The 20010-nt window shown below is 42.1% G+C and overlaps 1 protein-coding gene across 1 annotated transcript in view; it reads right to left on the minus strand.

The window, feature by feature from the left end:
- CDH8 (cadherin 8) overlaps positions 1-19444 on the minus strand; it is a 367669-nt gene extending 348225 nt beyond the window's left edge. The window contains exons 1-2 of the mRNA XM_059905876.1: positions 19316-19444; positions 4720-5170 (exon numbers count right to left, since the gene is read on the minus strand). Of these exons, the coding sequence (XP_059761859.1) occupies positions 4720-4971 (252 nt within the window). The 5' untranslated portion in view covers positions 4972-5170; positions 19316-19444. The remainder of the gene's footprint in view (positions 1-4719; positions 5171-19315) is intronic.
- Positions 19445-20010: the final 566 nt, after the last annotated feature.

The raw sequence follows: 20010 nt of genomic DNA on the forward strand, positions 1-20010 counted from the left end.
TTCCTTCACTTCAGAGTACTTATCTCAGTTTTAACATGGCATATGTCACATTATGATTATTTTCTTAACATCTGTCTCCCCCTAGTAGCCCATTATGACAGAGGGCATGGATCTGTGTTTGCTCAGAACTGAGAATCCACTGGTAACAACACTTAGGAGATAGTAGGTGCCCAATAAATATTTGTGTAATGACTTGATCGATCACCCTCCTGACTCACAGCCAAGGGCTCTCAAGATGGCATCAAGATGCCAGCCTTAAAGAACCCATGCACATTTCATCCCAAGGACATTTTTGTCTCGGTTACAAGACTTATGAAAAGCACCATGGGTTTTCCTTCTCTTCCTTTTCAAAACCAGACAAATAAGAACATAGGGTGAAAGGTCCCATGTACCACCTTATTCTCTTCCAGAATTGGCAGAGAAAGTCAACACAGGAGGTCCTGGGCAATGCAGAAATCTAAATATTCATGTGTGTACACGACAGGCTCCAGACCACCTTGTACCACAGAGAGCTGGAGCCAGGAGTGGAGTCTGTTTAGCTGCCATTTGTTTTTCAAGAATTCAGAAAGAGTTTTGGTCTAGTTTGTGACATAAGCACAAATGTAAGTTTGCAGAAGAATTGGAAGATAATGGAATCCCCAGCCTGAATTGCTTCATACCACTAGTAAGGGGGACAGCCTCCAGAGAGAAGACTCTGCAGCCTTCATAAGGAGACTTGTTTTAACAAATTAACTTATCACTATTACTACCTCAAAGAAGGACTTTTAAAATCAATACATAGAAACAATGTTTAAACTACCCAGCAGGTCTCTAAAATAAACAACTGAAAAGGAGAACATGACAGCAATGTATTGCCCCTTTGGTTGAAAAATGCTATTTGTATTAAAGCTGATTGGGTTTATCTTATTTTATAAATTCCTCCATTATTTAGGTGAATTATTCATTCACTTATTCATGCAAAATATTTATGAGCTCTCCCTATATGCAGGCAGTGTTCTAGGTTCTGGGGATATTCAGTGAAGAACAAAGGAGACAAAATCCTTTTCTTTGTAGAACTTACATTCTAGTAGGAGACAAATCATAAACATGATAAAGTATGGAGTATGTGAGACAGTGATCATCAGGAAGGAGAAAAAATAAAGCATAGTCAAAGGGTATGAAATATCAGAGATGGGACGTTTATATTTTAGACAGAATGGGGCAGAGAAGGCTCTGTAAGAATACAGATTTCAACTTCATCTTAATTCACTGAGAAACATACAGGCTTATGCTGCTTCTGATCAAGGGGACCCTCAGTCATCCCACCCTATCGCCATGATGTTGCATAAGCCGAAATCTATCCAGCAGGGGCACGTAACTTCCCACTCCACCCCACGCCATCAAGCTGAGTGACAGTTACCCTTCAAGACACATGGAAATATCAAACATCACCTCCATCCTAAGCAACCTGGGCTAATTGAAAGGGCCCCTCTTTAGGCTCCCAGAGTCCTGTGCTCACCTAGTGATGTAGTTGTCAGTTTGTCCATCACTCCAACTACACACACACACACACACACACACACACACACACAATTAAGACTACAATCATGACTACAATTGCTACGTGCAGGCACTGTGCATAAATTATTCTTATCTACTTGTGTTCATCTTATTTGGATACCCCTTGAAGAGCTTTAGTTACTTTCCCAGGGTAAACATCCAGGAAGTGGCAAAGCCAATATTCAAACCTCTGCAGAGTCCATCTCTAAGGCTTAGTTCTTTCTCTGCATCTAGCTGCCTACCAATATAGTAAAAACAGACAACGAAGGATGTAAGGGTATATGTGAAGCTCTGAAGAGCCAATCACTTAAAAACTGGCTCTGCCCTTGACCTTGAACTCAGTCTGCCAGGCCCGAGGCTCCCACCACGGTGACTCGCAGGAGGGCCTTTTAAAGAGCAGGTATGCTCACAAGTAACTAATGCTTCTCAGCCAGTTCCTGGGGAGAAGCCCAGCGATGAAGTGGTTGAGAGTCAGATGTGGAAGAGCGTGCACACAGATAAAACATTGCAAAGCACCCGTGGGCACCCTGATACGGATCCTCCCCACACTCAGCCTGACTCATAATCAGCAGCAGTCACCTGAAATGCATTTTGGGCTTTGCTACAACCCAAGATCCTCAAAGGCCAAGCTGTAATAATTCAGGAGCAATTTTCTTTAAGGGGAAATATATATGATTGGAAATGTTTGCAGAAAAAGTTCTTCAGAAGTAAGTTTAACTCAGATTTAACAGTCGTTTGGGGATTGGCCATGTGAAGAGCAGCCATCAAGGATCAGAACCACTTTGGCCGTTTCAAAATCCTAGGGCTCACCAGCAACATTTCTGTCATTCAAAGAAGCATGGATTTCTCAAGTATTAGTAAGTCAAAAAAGGATAGTAAATGCCACCTTGTTTGCCTCTCTCTCTGTTGCTACATTTAAAGAATGGAGGTAAAAATTAGTCATTAGAGCCTGAGTCTAAAACAAACCCCAATTTAATTACTTTTTATAGTCAGATAAAAATGGAAAGTTCTTCTGGGGATAGCAAGTTTGTTTATATTACACAAGATACCATCAGTGTGATAGACCTCCACAGAGTTCACTAATAGAAACAGGGAGAAAATATCCATCAATTATATATGTATGCATGTACCGTATACCCAGAATTTCATATGGTATGAAAACGCCTTGCCTTAGGGCTGGCTAAAGAAGTTTTGAGTATCCAGAACGTAGGAATTTAAGAACTCTGCATTTTATACTCAATAATTCTTAAGTGCAAATCATAGTTTAAATACATGGTAACTAGTCACTAAGATGTAATAGGATACAGTGGATAAAATTATGGCCTTGGGAATCCCCAACCTGATTCAGATTCAGATCATTTACTAGCTCTACGATCTTGGTTTACTTTATTAATCCACCTAAGTCTCAATTTTTGCACTTAACAACAACAACAAAAGATAATGTGGTCAAGAGCCCCTATTCAAAACACGCTGGGTCAGATGTTTTGGAACTGAGAAGTTTTCACATTTAGAAATGTATTAAGGTAGATAAACTGTATAGTAAACAAAACCTTCAGCAGAGTCTGGGGCAGCACTCTGTAATCAAACACATTAACATTTCTGCTGGGAAATATATGAACAGTCACAGTAATGGGACGCACTACGACTATAGCCTCCAGTCAGTTCTGCTACCTGAGAGTGTATCAAGCATATAAAAAAATACTTTTTTGTATTTTGGACTTACAAAGAAAGGAATGTAGACCTGTTTTATACATGTATTGTCTGTATATGTGTACATATGCACACATATACACATATACATATACATATAAAGAGCGAGGCAGATGGAGCTGTTGCTAAAATCAAACAGGACTGTGCCTACAAAGTGCTGCTATGATAGTGCTCAATACAAAACAGTACTGACCAGAATGTGAATTGCCTGAAGGCAGGGATCACTGTTTTGTTCATTGATATACCCCCATATGCCTAAAAAGGTATTTGGCTCAATAAATATTCTTTGAATGATTCATGACACCACCTCATCCAGATTTCCCTTGTCCAAGTAGAACTACATGAAATGAAAAAGCATAATCCTTGGGGAGGCTCAATCTGCGTTGCAGGACAATGAGGTAGAAGCAGGAATGGAATCAGAAGTTCCTAGCGAGACACAAAGTGTTAACTCAAGTCTTGAAGATCAATATTTAATTCTTTTTTTAAATCACTGCATTTGGGAAATGCATAATATTGGCATGATTCACTTCTGAATCCGACTTATCAGGAAAATCAGTCCTTGGCAGGCTCGTAATTGGAATTCTACCTATGATGATGGTGAGTGTTAAAATTAACAGAAGCTTATGAGCGATTCTGAGGAATAAACATGTATAGTCTTCAATAACCCACAGTGAAGCTCTGAAAAGCAGGCAGCCCTTATCCACCCAAGGAACATTTGTCTAACCTGCCAACAGCAACAAAACAAATGTAAATCCAGTCTAACACATATATGCACGTGCACGCACGCGCACACACATACACCACACACGCACACCACTAAGCTAAAATTTTGATTCTATACATTTGATTCCATCTGACAATGAATGCAACAGTTTCCTATTGCAGAATTTACTGAGTTACAGTAAGTACAAAGCACTGCTAAGCACCCACTCCGAGAATTTCCCTTTCCCCGTCCTAGGTTAATAACTGAACCAACCAACAAACAACAAAAAGAAACATAAAAAGGAGAAAAATCTACCTGCAATTGGAGATACATGGCCTCAAACTAAAATGGAACAAAATAACATCTTAGGAATCCAGGTGGTAGAAATTCAAACTGAGCAAAAATGCATAACTCTTCCAAGCGCTATAAGTTACAGGAAAGGTTTGGCATGCAGATTTCTTGTGTGAAATGAGAACGAAAAAGCTTATTTGTGTACGCATTACACAAGTGTTATTAAAGCTATGATATAATAGATGGGGAGGGTGGGAGAGATGGGGAGGAAGAGCTTTCCAGAGAAGAGCAGTTAGTTTACATTTAAATCTGTTACCATGGGATTATTCATATTCCTAAAGAAACCAAGAGGTAAACTAACCATCTGGCCTAAAGTACTTACAGCTAAGTGTGGCAACAACTATGACAAGCCTAATGTTAAAGGTCTAGGGATCAGGAACAGATCCCGAAATTGGGACCTTAACAACGAAGCTTACCCGGCCAACAAGGATCGGTTCAGGTCCAGAAAACTCTTCCAGGACGAACATTTGATTCCAAACCCAGCCTCTCTTGGAACGGTTCAAAATCCGCTGTTCTTCATTCAGCCTGTTTAGTTCCAAAGGGGATCCACTCATTAAAACTGGAGACTGATTCATCGGAGTCGTGTAAATGCAAGGGGGAAGAGTAATCCATAATATTATTAATGGAGTCCAGAGATCCAACAGCATTTCCGCTAGCCGTTCTGGCATGGTCCCCCCAGTTAAGCAAATCACCACGAAAATGAGACAATTATTTTGTTTGCCTCTGGTCTGCAGCCATCCAATTCATCATGCAGTGCCGAGCATTTACTCACAGCTCTGCCACGTGTTTACAGCACAGGAAACAGACATCATCTAAGCAGCTTTTCTAAGACCACGATCCATTGGCTTTCCTTCTCATTGAAATCTCCTGCAAAAACAAGGAGGAAGAAAGATAAAGGTCCACTCCAACAGGTTTTAAAACAAAATCACTGGTTTTCAAAAGCATGTACATGAACAAGAGTAGGCATTTCCCAAACCCTTGAGTCAAGAAAGTGGACCTGAACAATTAGAACAAATAAGCTAACAGTTCTTTTTATATTGTGAGCTTTATTTAAATTTTTGTATTAATTTTTGTATCTATGTTACTTATCAAAAACCACTTCAAGTTCTCTTTTCCCTCCTTGCTTCTTTCCTTCCTCTCTCCCTTTCTTCCTTCCTTTCTTCTTTCTTGCCTCGCTTCCTTTTCTCTCTCCATTACTCCCACTCTCTCTTTTCTTATAGTCGTTTTGGTTGTAATGCAAGTTTGGGTGTTGCCAATACTTTCCTGTATTCTTGTAGAGATTGCAAGCTTCCTTCCTCCTTCCTTCCTTCCCCCTTCCTTCATTTCTTCCTCTCTCCCTTCCTTCCTTCTCTTCCCCTGCCCCCTCTCCACCCCCCCCCCCAGTTTAAAAATAAGTTCTAGTTCACTTTAGGCTGAACTATGTGAATAAACTAGCCTTTAATGGGTAAATTTTTTTTTAAAATTACAAATGAGAACAGGAAGGGAAATAACCCCAATTTTCAAAGTCGTAGCTGCCGCAACCCATCAGAAGGGATTGTCCAGTTCAGGGTGCAGAATGCAACTCTCTGCCAGGATGCTAATAAAGAGTGAATAAAATTAGAATGCTCCCGGAGAGAAATTCTGTAATGTCCAGCATGTATGTTATAATCAGGACAGTGTCAAGGCTCTCATTCCAACTGTACAGTTGAACAGGAGATTTAAATTATGAAAAGCTCCTTTGGGAATGAAATATGGTAAAAATACAATTTTCAATTGAAGAGACTCAGAAAGGGATGGACAAAAAAAAAAAATCCCCATTATCTGAGGTGTCAAATACATTTTTTTGCTTACCTTCAGCATGGCAAAACGTGTTTCTTCCCTCTCAACAAAATTATTTTTAAAGAAATAATGTTCACTGCATATCCCAGAGAGAAGCCTTGCTGAATTAGATTAAATGGGAAAATAATTCCTCAGGACACTACGGGGAACAGTTTGGCTCAGGGAATTCACAATGGGGTAGGGAACCTTTCCCCCTCTAGGTCCCTGGTTCCATTCTGGCTCAGAATGGGAAAGCAAGAACGTCATTACATTGGCTGGGCTAGTGAGTGGTCTTAGTGAAGCTAGCTGAAAAGGGCAGACCCAGATTCTGCTGTAAAGACAGGAAGGATCTGATCTAACAAGATGGTCAGTGGAGTCGCCCTGCTTGTCACTCTTTGCCTGGGCTCAGCTCAATCACTGGGACTCTCTCTGTACCTCAAAAGAGGCCCCACCCTGATAAGTGCATAGGGGAGTAACTGCAAGCAGCAGTTGTTCTGGAAACTAAAGGGAAGACAAGCTTTCCATAGGGAACCAACTCAGAGCAAACAGAGTCCAGAACAACGTCCCAACTTTCCCTAGAATTGCAGTACACGCAGGGAAATAAAAAGCAGATTTCACAGTAAGGCTTTCCCTTATCCCAGTGTGAGGGCAGAACTTTGCAGGCTTCAAATTGAAAACAAAAGTCGAAAGGTCTTGATAAGAAATCGTGAAATATTAATATCGTTCTGAATTGCCAATCCACTTAAACAACGTTAATAGTTAAATACTTAAACAGCATGTATAACACAACCATCACATGCCATGCTCTCCTAGACATGGAGCAGGGACGGTGATACAGGACTGTCACGTTATTTGGCAGACTCTCTGTTTTACAGGCAGAAAAGCCTGGGCTTGAATCCCAGCTCACCCCACATGCTGTCTCTGTAATAATGCACGAACTACTTAAGTTCTCTGAGAATTTGCATTTCTTTTCTGCAAAATGGCAATAATAATAATTCCTACTTTCCAGGCAGTAGGGTGATTCACAAACAAGACTCATGTGAAGCAGCCAGAACATGGGAAGCACTCAGTAAGCTGCGGTGCTTGTGGTTTTCCTGAGCCAGACTGGGAGGATGGTCCTGACACCAACCCTTTGGTTAAAAAAGTCAAATGAAGGAGCAAAGAGTTAAGCTGTGTGACCTCCTCAGGAAGGGTAGTCAAGGTACGAGAGTCACACAAAGTTAGTCAAAAACCTTCCTGAAGGTGGGATGTGGGAGGATGAGGGTGATGCTGGTGAGAGAAGGGCTGGACCATACTGGATAGAAGGTGATAGTCATTCTATTCATAGAGGCTCTGCCTAAACACTTCTCAGGGAAAAGAGACTTATTCTCTCCAAACATACCCTGCTCCATGCTGGGCCATATCTGAATGTTCAGAAGCCATGTAGACCATCATCGAATGGCCTGAGTGCTATAGAGACAGAACCGTGAGATGGTTGTGAGAGTTTTCTCTAACACCAGCCAGAGTGGGCATTGAATTCCAGTCAGAGAACTACCTTTACCAGTTGCATAATTGGGGGCCAATTAACAACAACAACAATTAGAATTATATCTACCTAGCTGGTTTATTTTGAAGATTAAAAAAGATAATCTTGGTAAAGTAATTAAGAAAAGCTAGAATGGACAGTTATTTTTAAATCGTGCCAAATACTCTGCAAGTATTCTCTGGCATCTGCTCTGTTGTTAATGATTCTGGGATAAAGAAATTTAATCCCAATTTAAACTCCTAACAGACACTTCCTTGATGGAAGCCACCACGTGGATGGAATGCCACCGAACCACTCAGGATGGAATGTGACACAATTGCTGCCCTACCTGAACTCGCCAGAATCAGGTAAAAAGTAATGATAGACCCTGAAACAATTTGATACAATAGCATAGCTTCACTAGTTAGAATGAAGGTATTAATAAAGGAATATATGCATAGCCCCCAACAGTATCCATTAACACAGTATCTTACAGTTAGATAAAGCTTACTATGCCTTGTACTGTTTTGCTCAAAACTGAGGTGCAGAATGACTTGCCCAAAGAACACCTCCAGTAAAGAGCAAACCATTGTTTGAATCTAGGTAATCTAACTTCAAAATTCTTTCTTACCACAATCCCTTCTCTTATTACATAAATATTTGATAAGCATATACTGTGGGTCAGGCACTAAGGCTAGGAACACAAGCAGATCAGAGTTCTTATGTTCAGGAAGCTAAGAGTCTAATGGGTAAAGACTAAGAAATGGATACTTAAGAATATTTTATTTAGTCTGAGAAGGGTTAGGGTAGTACAGAGAGACAGGTATGCCACTCATCTTCACTGCCTTAAAGAAGGCTTCCTGCAGGAAGTGTCATCTAAATGTTGAGAAGGAACTACCCAATGGCAGGGGGAGCAGCAGGTGTAAAAGGACATTTAAGTCAATCAATGGACAGGAAGGAAACCACCACTAATCCAGGATTTGTGAATGAATCAGTAACTAGGGTAGTTGTAAATCATTTCTTGTCACATCATCCAATCCATGGCCATGGTATCTTCTCCCTACCCACCAAATCATCCTAATCATGGTCTCCAGAGTACAAGTCAAATCAGTGCCCTCTTCTCTGCCAGTTCTTTGTGAAGAGAAGAGCATGTTTGATTTCCAAAGCTTTGAGGAATAAAAATAAGTGCCATCCCATGGAGAGGGTATGGGAGATAGCAAACTGAAGCACAATGAGATTGGTATTTTAAATAATGTTTAATTTTCACTTAACTAAATACTTTCAGAGCCTGAGGTCATCTCTCTGTTAAAAAGGAAGACCAGCAACAGTTAGAGGCAAGGGTGTGTTGTGCAGTTAAATATTTAGCATGTGACTCTCTAAAAGAAAAAAGAATCCCTGATTTTTGATTTCCATGATAGAAATACTTCGACCGTGACCAATTTCAAGTTTTCAATGTGACCACTAACCAGGTATGGCAGTTTGAGAAAATTTAACAATCAGCTCTTGTTAAGCCAAGAGTCACCTCCAGAACACCCCTAGGTGGGTACTTCTCAAACTTTAACGTGCATACAAATCCTGGAAATCTTTCTGAAATGCAGATTCTGATTCAGTAAATCTAGGGTGGGGCTTGCAACTCTGCATTTCTAATAATCTCATTTGTGATGCAGACGTTACTGATTAGAGGACCATGGTTTGAGAAGCTTGGAGTTCCAGAGAATAAAACCACCTCCTAACTCTGACCTTCTTCTTATGAAGACTTGAAAGATTCAAAGGTGTGGTGAGAAAGTCACTTCCTCCTTAGTGTCATTTAATGCCATGCCCATGAACTACTTACTAGCATGGTACACACATATATCAGACTTCGGGAAACCCAGCACTGGAGTGTATGAATACACGGGATTTTGCATGATGTCATAACTTACATACTTAACCCACTGCATATGGGACACTGGGAAAACTGCTCCAATAAGTGGAGTGTTCCCATGCATGCTATCGGGGGTGTTGAGACTTGGCCTTCACTTCAGCGAAGTCTATTACTCAGAGAGAAATGGGATTCTACTGTGACAATTAGAACTGTACTATTTACATGCAGGCACCTCTGCCACGGGCAGAGGTAATTTATCCTCTTTGATGAGGACAGAATAGCTTTATAGGAATTCTTGAGATGCAACCGAATGTTATGTTACTGTTATCAGAATTAATAAACATTGTAAGAGTAGCTGTATACACAAACTGCTTAACTCTATGCAAGGAAGAAGAAATTGAGCGACGTTTGTAAAAATCAATTTATTTTTAGATTTTCTAACCACAGTATGTACGTCTGGCCAAGCAATCCACTTGATTATAATGCTGCTGCATTGATTTACACCCTGGGAAATGAGATGAAGAGATTTTACAGTCTCTCTGGAATTCTTACAAATAAGTAACTCTTTAGAATTCCCCCAGAAGATGTCTTGTCTTACGTAAGATACTTACAATCCAACTTTTCATTCACACTTACGTTTTAGAGATAGTTTTAATTACAGCCTGGTCTGACCCCACTGACCCCAACTTTTTTTTAAGGTGAACTCAGTCAATTTTCAGATATGTTAAGTCATTATGCAAAAATTTATTACACCATCGATTTGGTAAACAACATGGATTGAAGTTCCCAATGATGAGCCACACTCTGAAGCCTAAAATAAAAATGGGCTTTTACCAACACTTTAGAATTCAATCCTGCAGATTATTTTGGTTGACAGGAAATTACGCTTTTATTATCCACTGGGCTTAGTGGCCACAATATTTCATGGAAGCAAAAATGACACAAAAGACCAGAGAGTTTCTATTAAAAATGTTTCTGACCTTGAATTTACAGCCATTAGCAGGCTGCTTCAAAACAGGTAAATGCACACTGAATTCAAAGTGGTGTTTCAGCAACACGGGGTGTGTGGTTCAGCCTGTGGCCCAGTGCAATTCACGCCAAGCCCTGGACTAGAGAGGAACAATACTTGCATGTGTCCAAATATAAATAATGCAAGAGAATCACCTTTCCTAAAGCCTTCAGAATTCCCTGACCAAATTCCCTTGGCAGGATAGAATTTGATTTTTTTTTCTTATTTACACACACACACACATTTATCTTTCCCTCAACCACAGCACATCTGGACGTCTTTCTTTGGCATCAGATCGTACACTTATCCAGCTGTCTCTCTATCCAAAAGCATATCATTTGCTTGTTTTGCCACTCAGAATAATACCTGCCAAATCCGGTCTTTGCTGTTATTGACAAGCTATTGGTTTTCTACTGGAAGCTTTGGTTTTCCTCTAGTTGCATAATTACTGGTTACCATGGCAAAAATAGATAGATAGATAGATAGATAGGTACATGCCCTCTCCTCATCCTTCCCCAAGATGGAGTCATAACTTTGTCTTTCACATAGAAGCTTTCCTGCTATAGACATTTCAGAATGGGGTAACAAAGACAGGAAGGTCAAGTTCCTTTTTCTAGTGTTTATAGACTCAGAACTTTATTTAATAAACTTTCTTACAATTATAAGGTTAGTTAAGATATTGACGCTGAATCTATCCTGTTGGATCTTCTTCAGGCAGAACTGTCTTGAAATCACCTCACAAAGATGAATCTAAGTTCCACACTTCCCTTGCCGATTAGACATAGTAGTGCCAGGAAGTCATTTCTCAAGCGTAATCTAAATCCTTCCTTCTCCACTTAAAAGCCACATCCTTTGCTGCCTTTAAATCACCTGCTCAAAATATAATAGTCAAAGACCTAATGAGTGAAAACAATTTGTGCTGGCCCTTCGCTTGAAGAGGTCATGGAGAAGTTGTGACCACTGGTTCACCCATGCGCTGGACCCAGGCAATCAAAGGCTCCTTAGCCCTCCCAGTCCTTGGAATGCACGTCCCGCCCACTGTTCCTGCCCTAGGAGCCACTTCAAAGATGTAGCCTTGAGAGAGTCATGCGTTATTGAGACCATCTGGACGGTATATGTGACTGAACCCCGTGAATGCCTCTATATGAATAAACTTTAAGACTCTGGCGGGCAGGTGCAGAGATCTTGTGGTTGCCCAAGACAAGCCTCATGTGTAAGTTCTCTTGCTTATTGACACTGCCACCTACCAATCTGGAGTGGCCTGCCTCTTTCTTCAGTCTTTCCTGGTCCTGCAAGTACAGCTTTGAATTTCACCGCCAGAAATTCCAAGATTTCAAACCAATGCCCCTTTAAATCAGAGTAACCACTAGGAATCAATCTTAGTCTTGAGAATCCTGTAATACAGCTGAACTGTGGGGACACAGCGATTGACAACATTGACTCTGGAGTCAGACAGAAGTCCTCTGAATCGCAGTCCTATCGTTCCTAAGATAAGTGACCCGGGTGCATTTATCTCAATTGTGGCAGATGAGGAAACTGAATTGAAGGATGGTGAAAAAAATTAAATGAGAGAAGCCTTGTAAAACTCTTTGTCAATGTAGCTATGATAGTTACAATTTATTGAATGTTTCACCTGCTTAACAGAGAATCTTGACTGATTTTTTTTTTTTTGACTGATTTTTTAAAAACTATTTTATGTCAATTTCTTGCTGGATTACATCGATGGGGAAAATTCCAGTGATCTATGTAAACAGGTAATAAATAAAATAACTTTTCCCAATTCTTGTTTGTTTTTTTTTTTTAAAAAAAGGCATGAACCAAGTGGGATATAAATAAAACGGCATTTTACAAATAGCTTTCCCTACCGACAGCTAACATAGGCTTAATGACTTCAAATAGTTTTATGAGGCCTCTAAAGGGTGGTATTTTTAAAAATTTTATTGAAGTATAGTTGACTTATAATGTTGTGTTAATTTCTGCTGTACAGCAAAGTGATTCAGTTATACCTATCTATATTCTTTTTCATATTCTTTTCCTTTATGATTTATCACAGGATACTGAATATAGTTCCGATGCTATATAGTAGGACAAAAGGACGGTATTTTTAACCTACCCCCACCCCGGGGTCAACCATGTCTCTCTTTTCCACAGGAGACATGGCATTGTCCATCACCATTTCTCCTGAAAGGGCAAAATGCAAGCATTACACATCTACACCGGAACTACTCACTTTCAATCAAATTGTAATCACTCATTGAAAAAGCCTTTTCTTCTACAAGAAAAATTCCATTTCATGTCATAATCATCTAGTGAATTCTCATGAGAACGGTCTACGTGGGAAGTCCCTACTAATTCAAAGATGAGGACAAAGTGATATCTAAACATTTCTCAGACAGGAGTTCAGAGAAGATAACCCTAATTAGAGGTTGGGTTCAGGTAGTATCTTCTTCCAAAGATACTTAACAAAATTTTTGTATGTATTTCAAGAAACTTTAGCACTACTGATGATGGTTAAAAATTAGAAGCGCTTCTTTCTTGCTTAAGAAATGTGGAAATGGTTAAAATCAGATATATCACATAACCAGGGCTACAGAGTCTGTAATACTGAAACTGAAATGCAGCCAAGTATCCCAGACTAATAAGTCACGATTCTGCCAATTAGATTATACTCTGTAGTAACCACCCTTACAAGTGCACCTTACTGTCATTCTTTCATGTTTCAAAGACTTTATAGCTTAAAAACCACCCACTGGCACTGTTACCATGAACTCCATATGGACACAGATGATGGATGGGTAGACAGACAGCAAGCAATCATTTGACAAAAATAATATTGAGATATCACACCGAATGTATAGTTCCTGAAAATCAAATTGCTTATACAGATACTAAAATAAGTATACTATCTTCAGCTACTATATTTTAGTGAAATTCAAAGACACGTATATTTTACTACTCTAATCAAAATAGGTATGAATTAATTTTTTTCATATTTCTGAGCATCCCCATTTTAAAGATGGGAATACTTGGACACAGAAACGTTAAATTGTTTGTTAAGCTGAAACAGCAGTGGACTGATAAAGAATGAAATGTGCCCTTGTAATTTTTACATTAAATTTTGGAGATGAGGTTGCATAGATAAGAAAGAAAAACATTCCCTTATGATATTTATATCATTCCCCCATCTACTTATTTTATGTTACTTGTGTCACATCAGGAATCAAATAATTATATTTTATGCATGAATTCATCTAGAAAGAAACAATGCATGGAAAATATGGTGCTTACTGCTAATAGAATATGAACATAGCATAACATTTTCACTTAATGATATACATAGAATTAAGAAGATTCCATTTAATATTCCTTTGGAACACATTCCATTTGTTTAAAATATCAGTAAATGCATCCCCGAGCACCTTATCATGGAGCCTATTTTTTTTTCCTGTGTGTATTTGTGAGGGCCAGGTATCCTGCTGATTAAAATCAATACAGAGGAGTCTTCTAACACACTTGGACTTGCAATTCACATGAGGTTGATATGAACTGTTCAAATACAATATATATTAAAGAGAGAAAGAAGAGAGAGAGGGAGGGAGCAAAAGAAGGAAAGAAGAAGTAAGCTCTTCCTCACGTACTTCTTTATACATTCTCTGCAAGGGAAAGGTACAGACACTTGAGTTATATATGCAACACTTCCATAATTAGAGCATTTTTCCCAATAAAATATAACTTTGCATCACATAGAGTTTAATAGCATTCTTGATGCAAGTTTAGTCTTGGAGGCATTCTCAATTTTACAAAGCTGAATTAGGTCATTTTTATATGTCCATATCATATGGAAAAGCTGTGTTTAAGAATAAACTTGGGACAATTTATGAAATTTCTGTAGAGAAAATTGAGGTAGATTGTCACAATATTGGACTTTGGATATAATTGCATCCCTCCTTCCCCTTTACTGAGAATACACTAGAAAAGGAAAAAAAAAGGCATAGTGTTTGCTAGTCATTAATGCATTAAATCAATGAGCACTAACTATGCTTTGCCCTCAACCAACCACCATTCTAGCATTTGCAGTAGTCTTTAGCAAGGAGGGTAGGGAAGGAAACTGCTTGAAGGCTCTAAACACAAGTGTTATTCTTTTATGATGCTGTCCAAAGAGATATAGAAAATCACAGCTATATATTTCTACCTACTAATAGAACTATACAAAAAAGCAAGACTTCTAAAAGCAAGAAGGAGGATGATATTTGTGATAGGGAATAGCACATGACATTTAAACTCAGGAAATAAAAGCTTAGGACATGATAGAAAAAGGAAACTGTGTTGGCCCCAGTGCTTTGCCATGAAGAGGTGATGGAGATTTCGTTCACAGCAACATGTGGGAGAAGCAGCTAAATGGCATCCCTTAAACTTATTTCTTTTCTGACCTTCTGAAGTTGCCAGGTTCAACTAATTTTCTCCTCCTGGTTACATCTGAAGCCAGGTTCCAGGGGCAAGAACCAACAGTTCAGCAGAGATATATTGCACACATCACATCATCAACAACTTTCTATGGCAATGAAATGAGAGCAGACTAATAGCTCTTTTGTTAATTAAGCCCCACGACATCAGCTGATGGCCTTGAACCATCAAAATATTATTCTATTTCACAAATATACATTTATGAGATTCTGGAGAAAATTTTCCCACACCACAAACAGATGTATTTGCTTTAAAAGACTAGTCAATATACAAATCCAAGAAGCCAGGAGGGCAAATCAAATCATCTAAAGCTGATGAAATGGCAAAGGGAATATGATACAAATCTCCTACTTGAACCAATAAATGAGTCAGTTATCTAGGGACGTTTTCAGGTTTTCTAGAAGTAAGAGGTGTGTGTGCGTGTGTGTGTGCATGCATGTGTGTGTGTGTACAACACATAATATAGAGCAAAGGAATCAGCTTTGGTTTAATTCTACACTCTGTAGGTGGTGTACAATACACCAAAGTTAGAAGCCTTTTCCTAAACTAGAAAGCAAAGTTAGTCCATTTCAGCTGTGAATGCCAACAGTGCTGAAAACAAAGAGAAAAGTGCATTTTTTCCTGCTTCTCTGAATAACATTGTAAGAAATACAAAATTATCAACAGCACCATTGAGCAAAATATTTTCAAAAGAAAGTCTTGGGATCTTCGATTGCATCTATAATTTTTTTTTTCTGCGCGGGCCTCTCACTATCGCGGCCTCTCTTGTTGCGGAGCACAGGCTCCAGACGCGCAGGCTCAGTAATTGTGGCTCACGGGCCCAGTTGCTCCGCGGCATGTGGGATCTTCCCAGACCAGGGCTCGAACCCGTGTCCCCTGCATTGGCAGGCAGATTCTCAACCACTGCGCCACCGGGAAGCCTGATTGCATCTATAATTTAAAGGCTATTCTGATTATGTTTGTTCCTTGATTTGTCAAATACAAAACTTTGCTGATGGGGCAAGAAAGAATGGTTGGCAATACAAACTGAATGTCATTTTACCCATGAAAAGCTTTTGATTGTGCGTGGAAAATTTGCTCAGATTGGAATGTTGATTAAGTCATAAGGTGTGCCACCTTGAGTAGAAAAATAACGAAGGTTATTATTTTTTTCTTTAAAGCATTAGTTTACTTCTAATGATAAGGTTACTTCTGAACAGTTGATGAAGTATGGAGTCTCACTTTTCTGTATGTGCTTGTTCCATTTTCCTCACCAATAAACAGTGAAAGGAACCTGGAAAGGAAAGCCCTGAGGTACAATTTCTTGAGTAGAATCACTATACCCTCCTTCTTTGGAGTTTTCTGGCTTTGTTCCAACAATCAGGTGCTCCCTGCTAACCAGGAGCATCAGACTTTAAATCTATACAGAGTTTACAAGGAAATGTTGCACCATGAGTATATTTATGTAACAGTGTTTACAAAATGCCTTCTCAAGTGGTCTATTACATTCTGGGGAGCATGTTTTACAGGTTGTTTAGTTGTTTTTTTATTCATTTGTTTTTTACTTAGCGCATACTGCCATTGGCTACTTAAACTGTGTTCGGTGCTAAACTAAGGGGCTGCTTTAGATGAATACTGTCTTGACCAGAGTTCTGCATGATGCCCAAATAAAGTTAGTTTTCAGGTTAAAGACTTCCTTCCCTTTCGAGTTGATCTGTGTAGAGCAGGCAAATGGAGCCGCTATTCCAGTCAGGGCTGCTATAAAATTGTTCTTCAGCTAAATTCATAAGAGCTCAAGAAATGTATCCTGGACACCAAAAACGCAGCCAAAATATATTAAGAGTCTTGGGTAGAGAGATCTACCCATTTGGGGTCTTGAGAGTTTTAAGAGATATAGATTATAAGGCAGAAAAATTGATTTTTAAATAGTAATAATAACTGGAAATATAAGATCTAGGTTGAAGGGGAGAATGATTTAAAAGTTTGCATGACAACATTGCAGCACAAATTTCAGTGTCTCTGAAATATCTGGCTTATTCGTGATGGTCACAGGATACCTTAACGCCCATTTGGGTGGCTGGGGATCAGAATGAGGAAGATGAACTGCTGCTGAACAGCCCTGAATGAAGCAATCCCCTGAGTTGCTGGGAAGGCTCTTCTCTGTTTTCAGAACAGATTTTCTCAACTCCAAGCCCTCTTCAGAGTCCAGGAAAAAAAATATATCAAAGGTAATTTAAAATCCTGCGACTGCTCCAGCATGAAATGACTATGTGACGGGGAGCTTCAAATCTGCTAAAGCAGAATTACAGAATATTATTATTAGTATTACTATTTAATAAGAGGGATAGCCCTAGAATTTCTTTCAGCCACAGAGCTCAGGGAAGTGGAAAAACATGTCAGGACATGATGATTATGGAGAACTCCCTTTGAGGGGGTAAAAAAAAAATGTAACCCTCAGAGAACATCCCCGAAAGGTATCAGACCTGTCAGTAAAAGAATCTCTCTCTCTTTCTCTCTTACACACATACACACGCACACACTAGATAAAACCCCTGCAAAACTGGACACAGCTGATGAAAAGCAAAAGCCAGGCAGAAAATTCAGTTGTGTTTGCCATGAACGACAGGGCTCATTTTGCATGCAGTGAGGTACAGCGGCCAGGTTGAATGGATGGAAAATCCCACTCTCGAATCTTATATAAATATCTCTTTCCCACACACAGTTTTCCAGTTGAAAAGCTCCCATAATGAAGCCAGAGGTGACAGCCAAGGGAGGGTTGTTAACCATAGAGATGGCTGTCAGGATTGCTGTAAAGAGGGCAGGCGCTTTCTAAGGGCCCCAACCGTCCCCAATCCCTCCGATCTGCTTCGCTGTGGTACCGATTCGAGAGGGCAGTGCTCCTATGCCTTCTCCAGCGTCCCCGTTCCCATTCCCGGCACACAAATACTGTGAAGCCGGTGACAGAAAGGAGCCGGCTGATCTGATTAGCAGCTCTGGCGCGCTAAGGGATGGTCGGATCATGCCTCTTAAAGAGGAAACTCTTGTGGAATCTTCAGGAAAGGGTAGTAAAGTTGAAAAGACCGTTTCTCCCTTGCTTGAGTATAAGCTCTCTCCTTTAATTGGAGCTGAAGTGAGCAGCTGCCAGCCTGATTTTCCATCACCGACTAATGTGCGTTTCCAACAATAAACAATTAATGTTGTTTGATATCTTACATTTAGCAACCCAAGCAAACAGCTGCCATTTCGCCTCGGTAAGGCAAACGGCTAGTCCTGGACGTGCAGCCGGCTCTATGCCTGCGCGGAAGGGTCCACGATAACGAAACTTTGAGGTTTCTGCCAGATTGGATGGGGAAGGCTTTGGTCTTGGGGAGGGAAAAGACGCAGGAAATTATGGATACCTGTTGGCATCATCGTTGGCGGAGGCAGGTTTTCACCGGCTCCCTGGCTTGACTGGAGCCTGAGAGAACGGGAGCAAGTCCCTTATGAACCTGTTACGCGCCGGCAGAACCCAGGCAAGAGCCCGCTTTGCCTCGGGTCCCGCGAGGGGCGCGGCCCGCCCCGCAAGGGTTCGCGGACGGGGAGGAGCGAGATGTCAGAAAGCGCCCTCCGGGCTCTGCCGGCGCTGGGAGAGGGAGTCTGAGGGAGCCCCTGGCTCAGCTCAGGAGGCCTCTGTGAGCGCAGTGTCGCGCGCCCGGGGAGCACACTGCTTGGGGGTCCTGCCTGGATGCGGGGCAGCATCTCCGCGTCCGCAGAGCCGCGGGGCGGCTGGGGAGCCCGGCAAGTTTGCAGCGGGCACCGCGCTCCCGGCCTGGAGGAGCCACTTGTGGGAAAGCCTCGCGCTGGGGCTCTCGCAGCTGAGTCGTGGCCCGCACGACCGCGGGGGTCGCCCTCCCTCTCCTCGGGGGTGGGGCGGTGCAGCAAATCAGCCAGAGGGCACCCCCGATCCCCTTCCCCTCCTTTCTGCTCGGGCTCGCACCTGCCTCTCATCCGGCGGCGGGTGCTTCCCATTCACCGCACGGACCCCGCAGTGAAGGCGCCCGGCTGCAGCAGCGCCTGCCTGTGTCGCGAGGCGGCGAAATCTCCAGGCGACAGCGAGGGAGCCCGGCAGGAAAACTGGAGGGGCACAGCCCGCTTGCTACTACTCCACAGAATCTACTGTCAGAGCAGGTTGCAAAAAATCGTCTGGCAAAACCCTGAGGTGATCCCATCATCTGTTCATAGCGGGAAAGAAGACACAGCTCAGCTCCGCACCCGGGCGGCGAACCCGCATCCACCAACCGAGAGAAAGGAGGCGCGCAAGGTGTCGGAAGGGGCATGGGGATTCCTAAAAGAAAAGGTCCCTTCTGGGTCCTCGGGGCGTGGATTAAAACGAGGGGGCGTAGGGGGACCACTTACTCTTGCGGGGCTCCGCACCGGCGAATTTCAAGCCTCTTGGTTCACAAATGGCTGGAGGGGCTCGAGGTCGGCTCCCGAGGGCGGTGAACACCGAGCGGTCCCCGCGCGCTGGGCAGGCGCCTCCAGATCGCGTTCATGCCTCTCGGAGCTTCGGGACTTGGTGCGGAGACGCCGGGCGGGCGCGCCGGGCCCTGAGTGTCCGCAGCCCAAAGTGCGGCTTCGCTGGGTGGACGCTACTGTCCGTGCACAAACCGGCGACAGGGGTGAGCTTCGAGGAAGCAGGGAGATTCCAAATAGATTCACGAATTCTGGGCTGAGCGCTCCGGCGTGCGAGCCCGCCTGCCTGCCAAATGTAACTGTGAAGTGATGTGGAAAAGTGAGTCTGGTGCCTCCCCTGACGGATCTCATTGGGCAGAGCGAAGAGGCAGGTCTACCACTTGGAAATTCATGTAAGCGGGCCCCCTCCCCGCCCCCGCCCGGCATCCCGCCCCCCCCCACCCCACCCCACCCCACCCCGGCGCTCCGGCGCGCTCGCTCCTTCGTTCTCCCCCGCTACCAAGTGGGCGCACAACTTTTCGCTCCTCGCTCTCGAGCACGCCCTGCGCGTCTCCGCCCCGGAGCCACTCCGGGAAGATGCGCCCTTCCGTGTCGTGCGAGCAGCCCGCGGAGGGCCAGGCTCCAGGATAAGGGCTGGC

This window comes from Balaenoptera ricei, chromosome 19 (assembly GCF_028023285.1).
Source record: "Balaenoptera ricei isolate mBalRic1 chromosome 19, mBalRic1.hap2, whole genome shotgun sequence".
Taxonomy (NCBI): domain Eukaryota; kingdom Metazoa; phylum Chordata; class Mammalia; order Artiodactyla; family Balaenopteridae; genus Balaenoptera; species Balaenoptera ricei.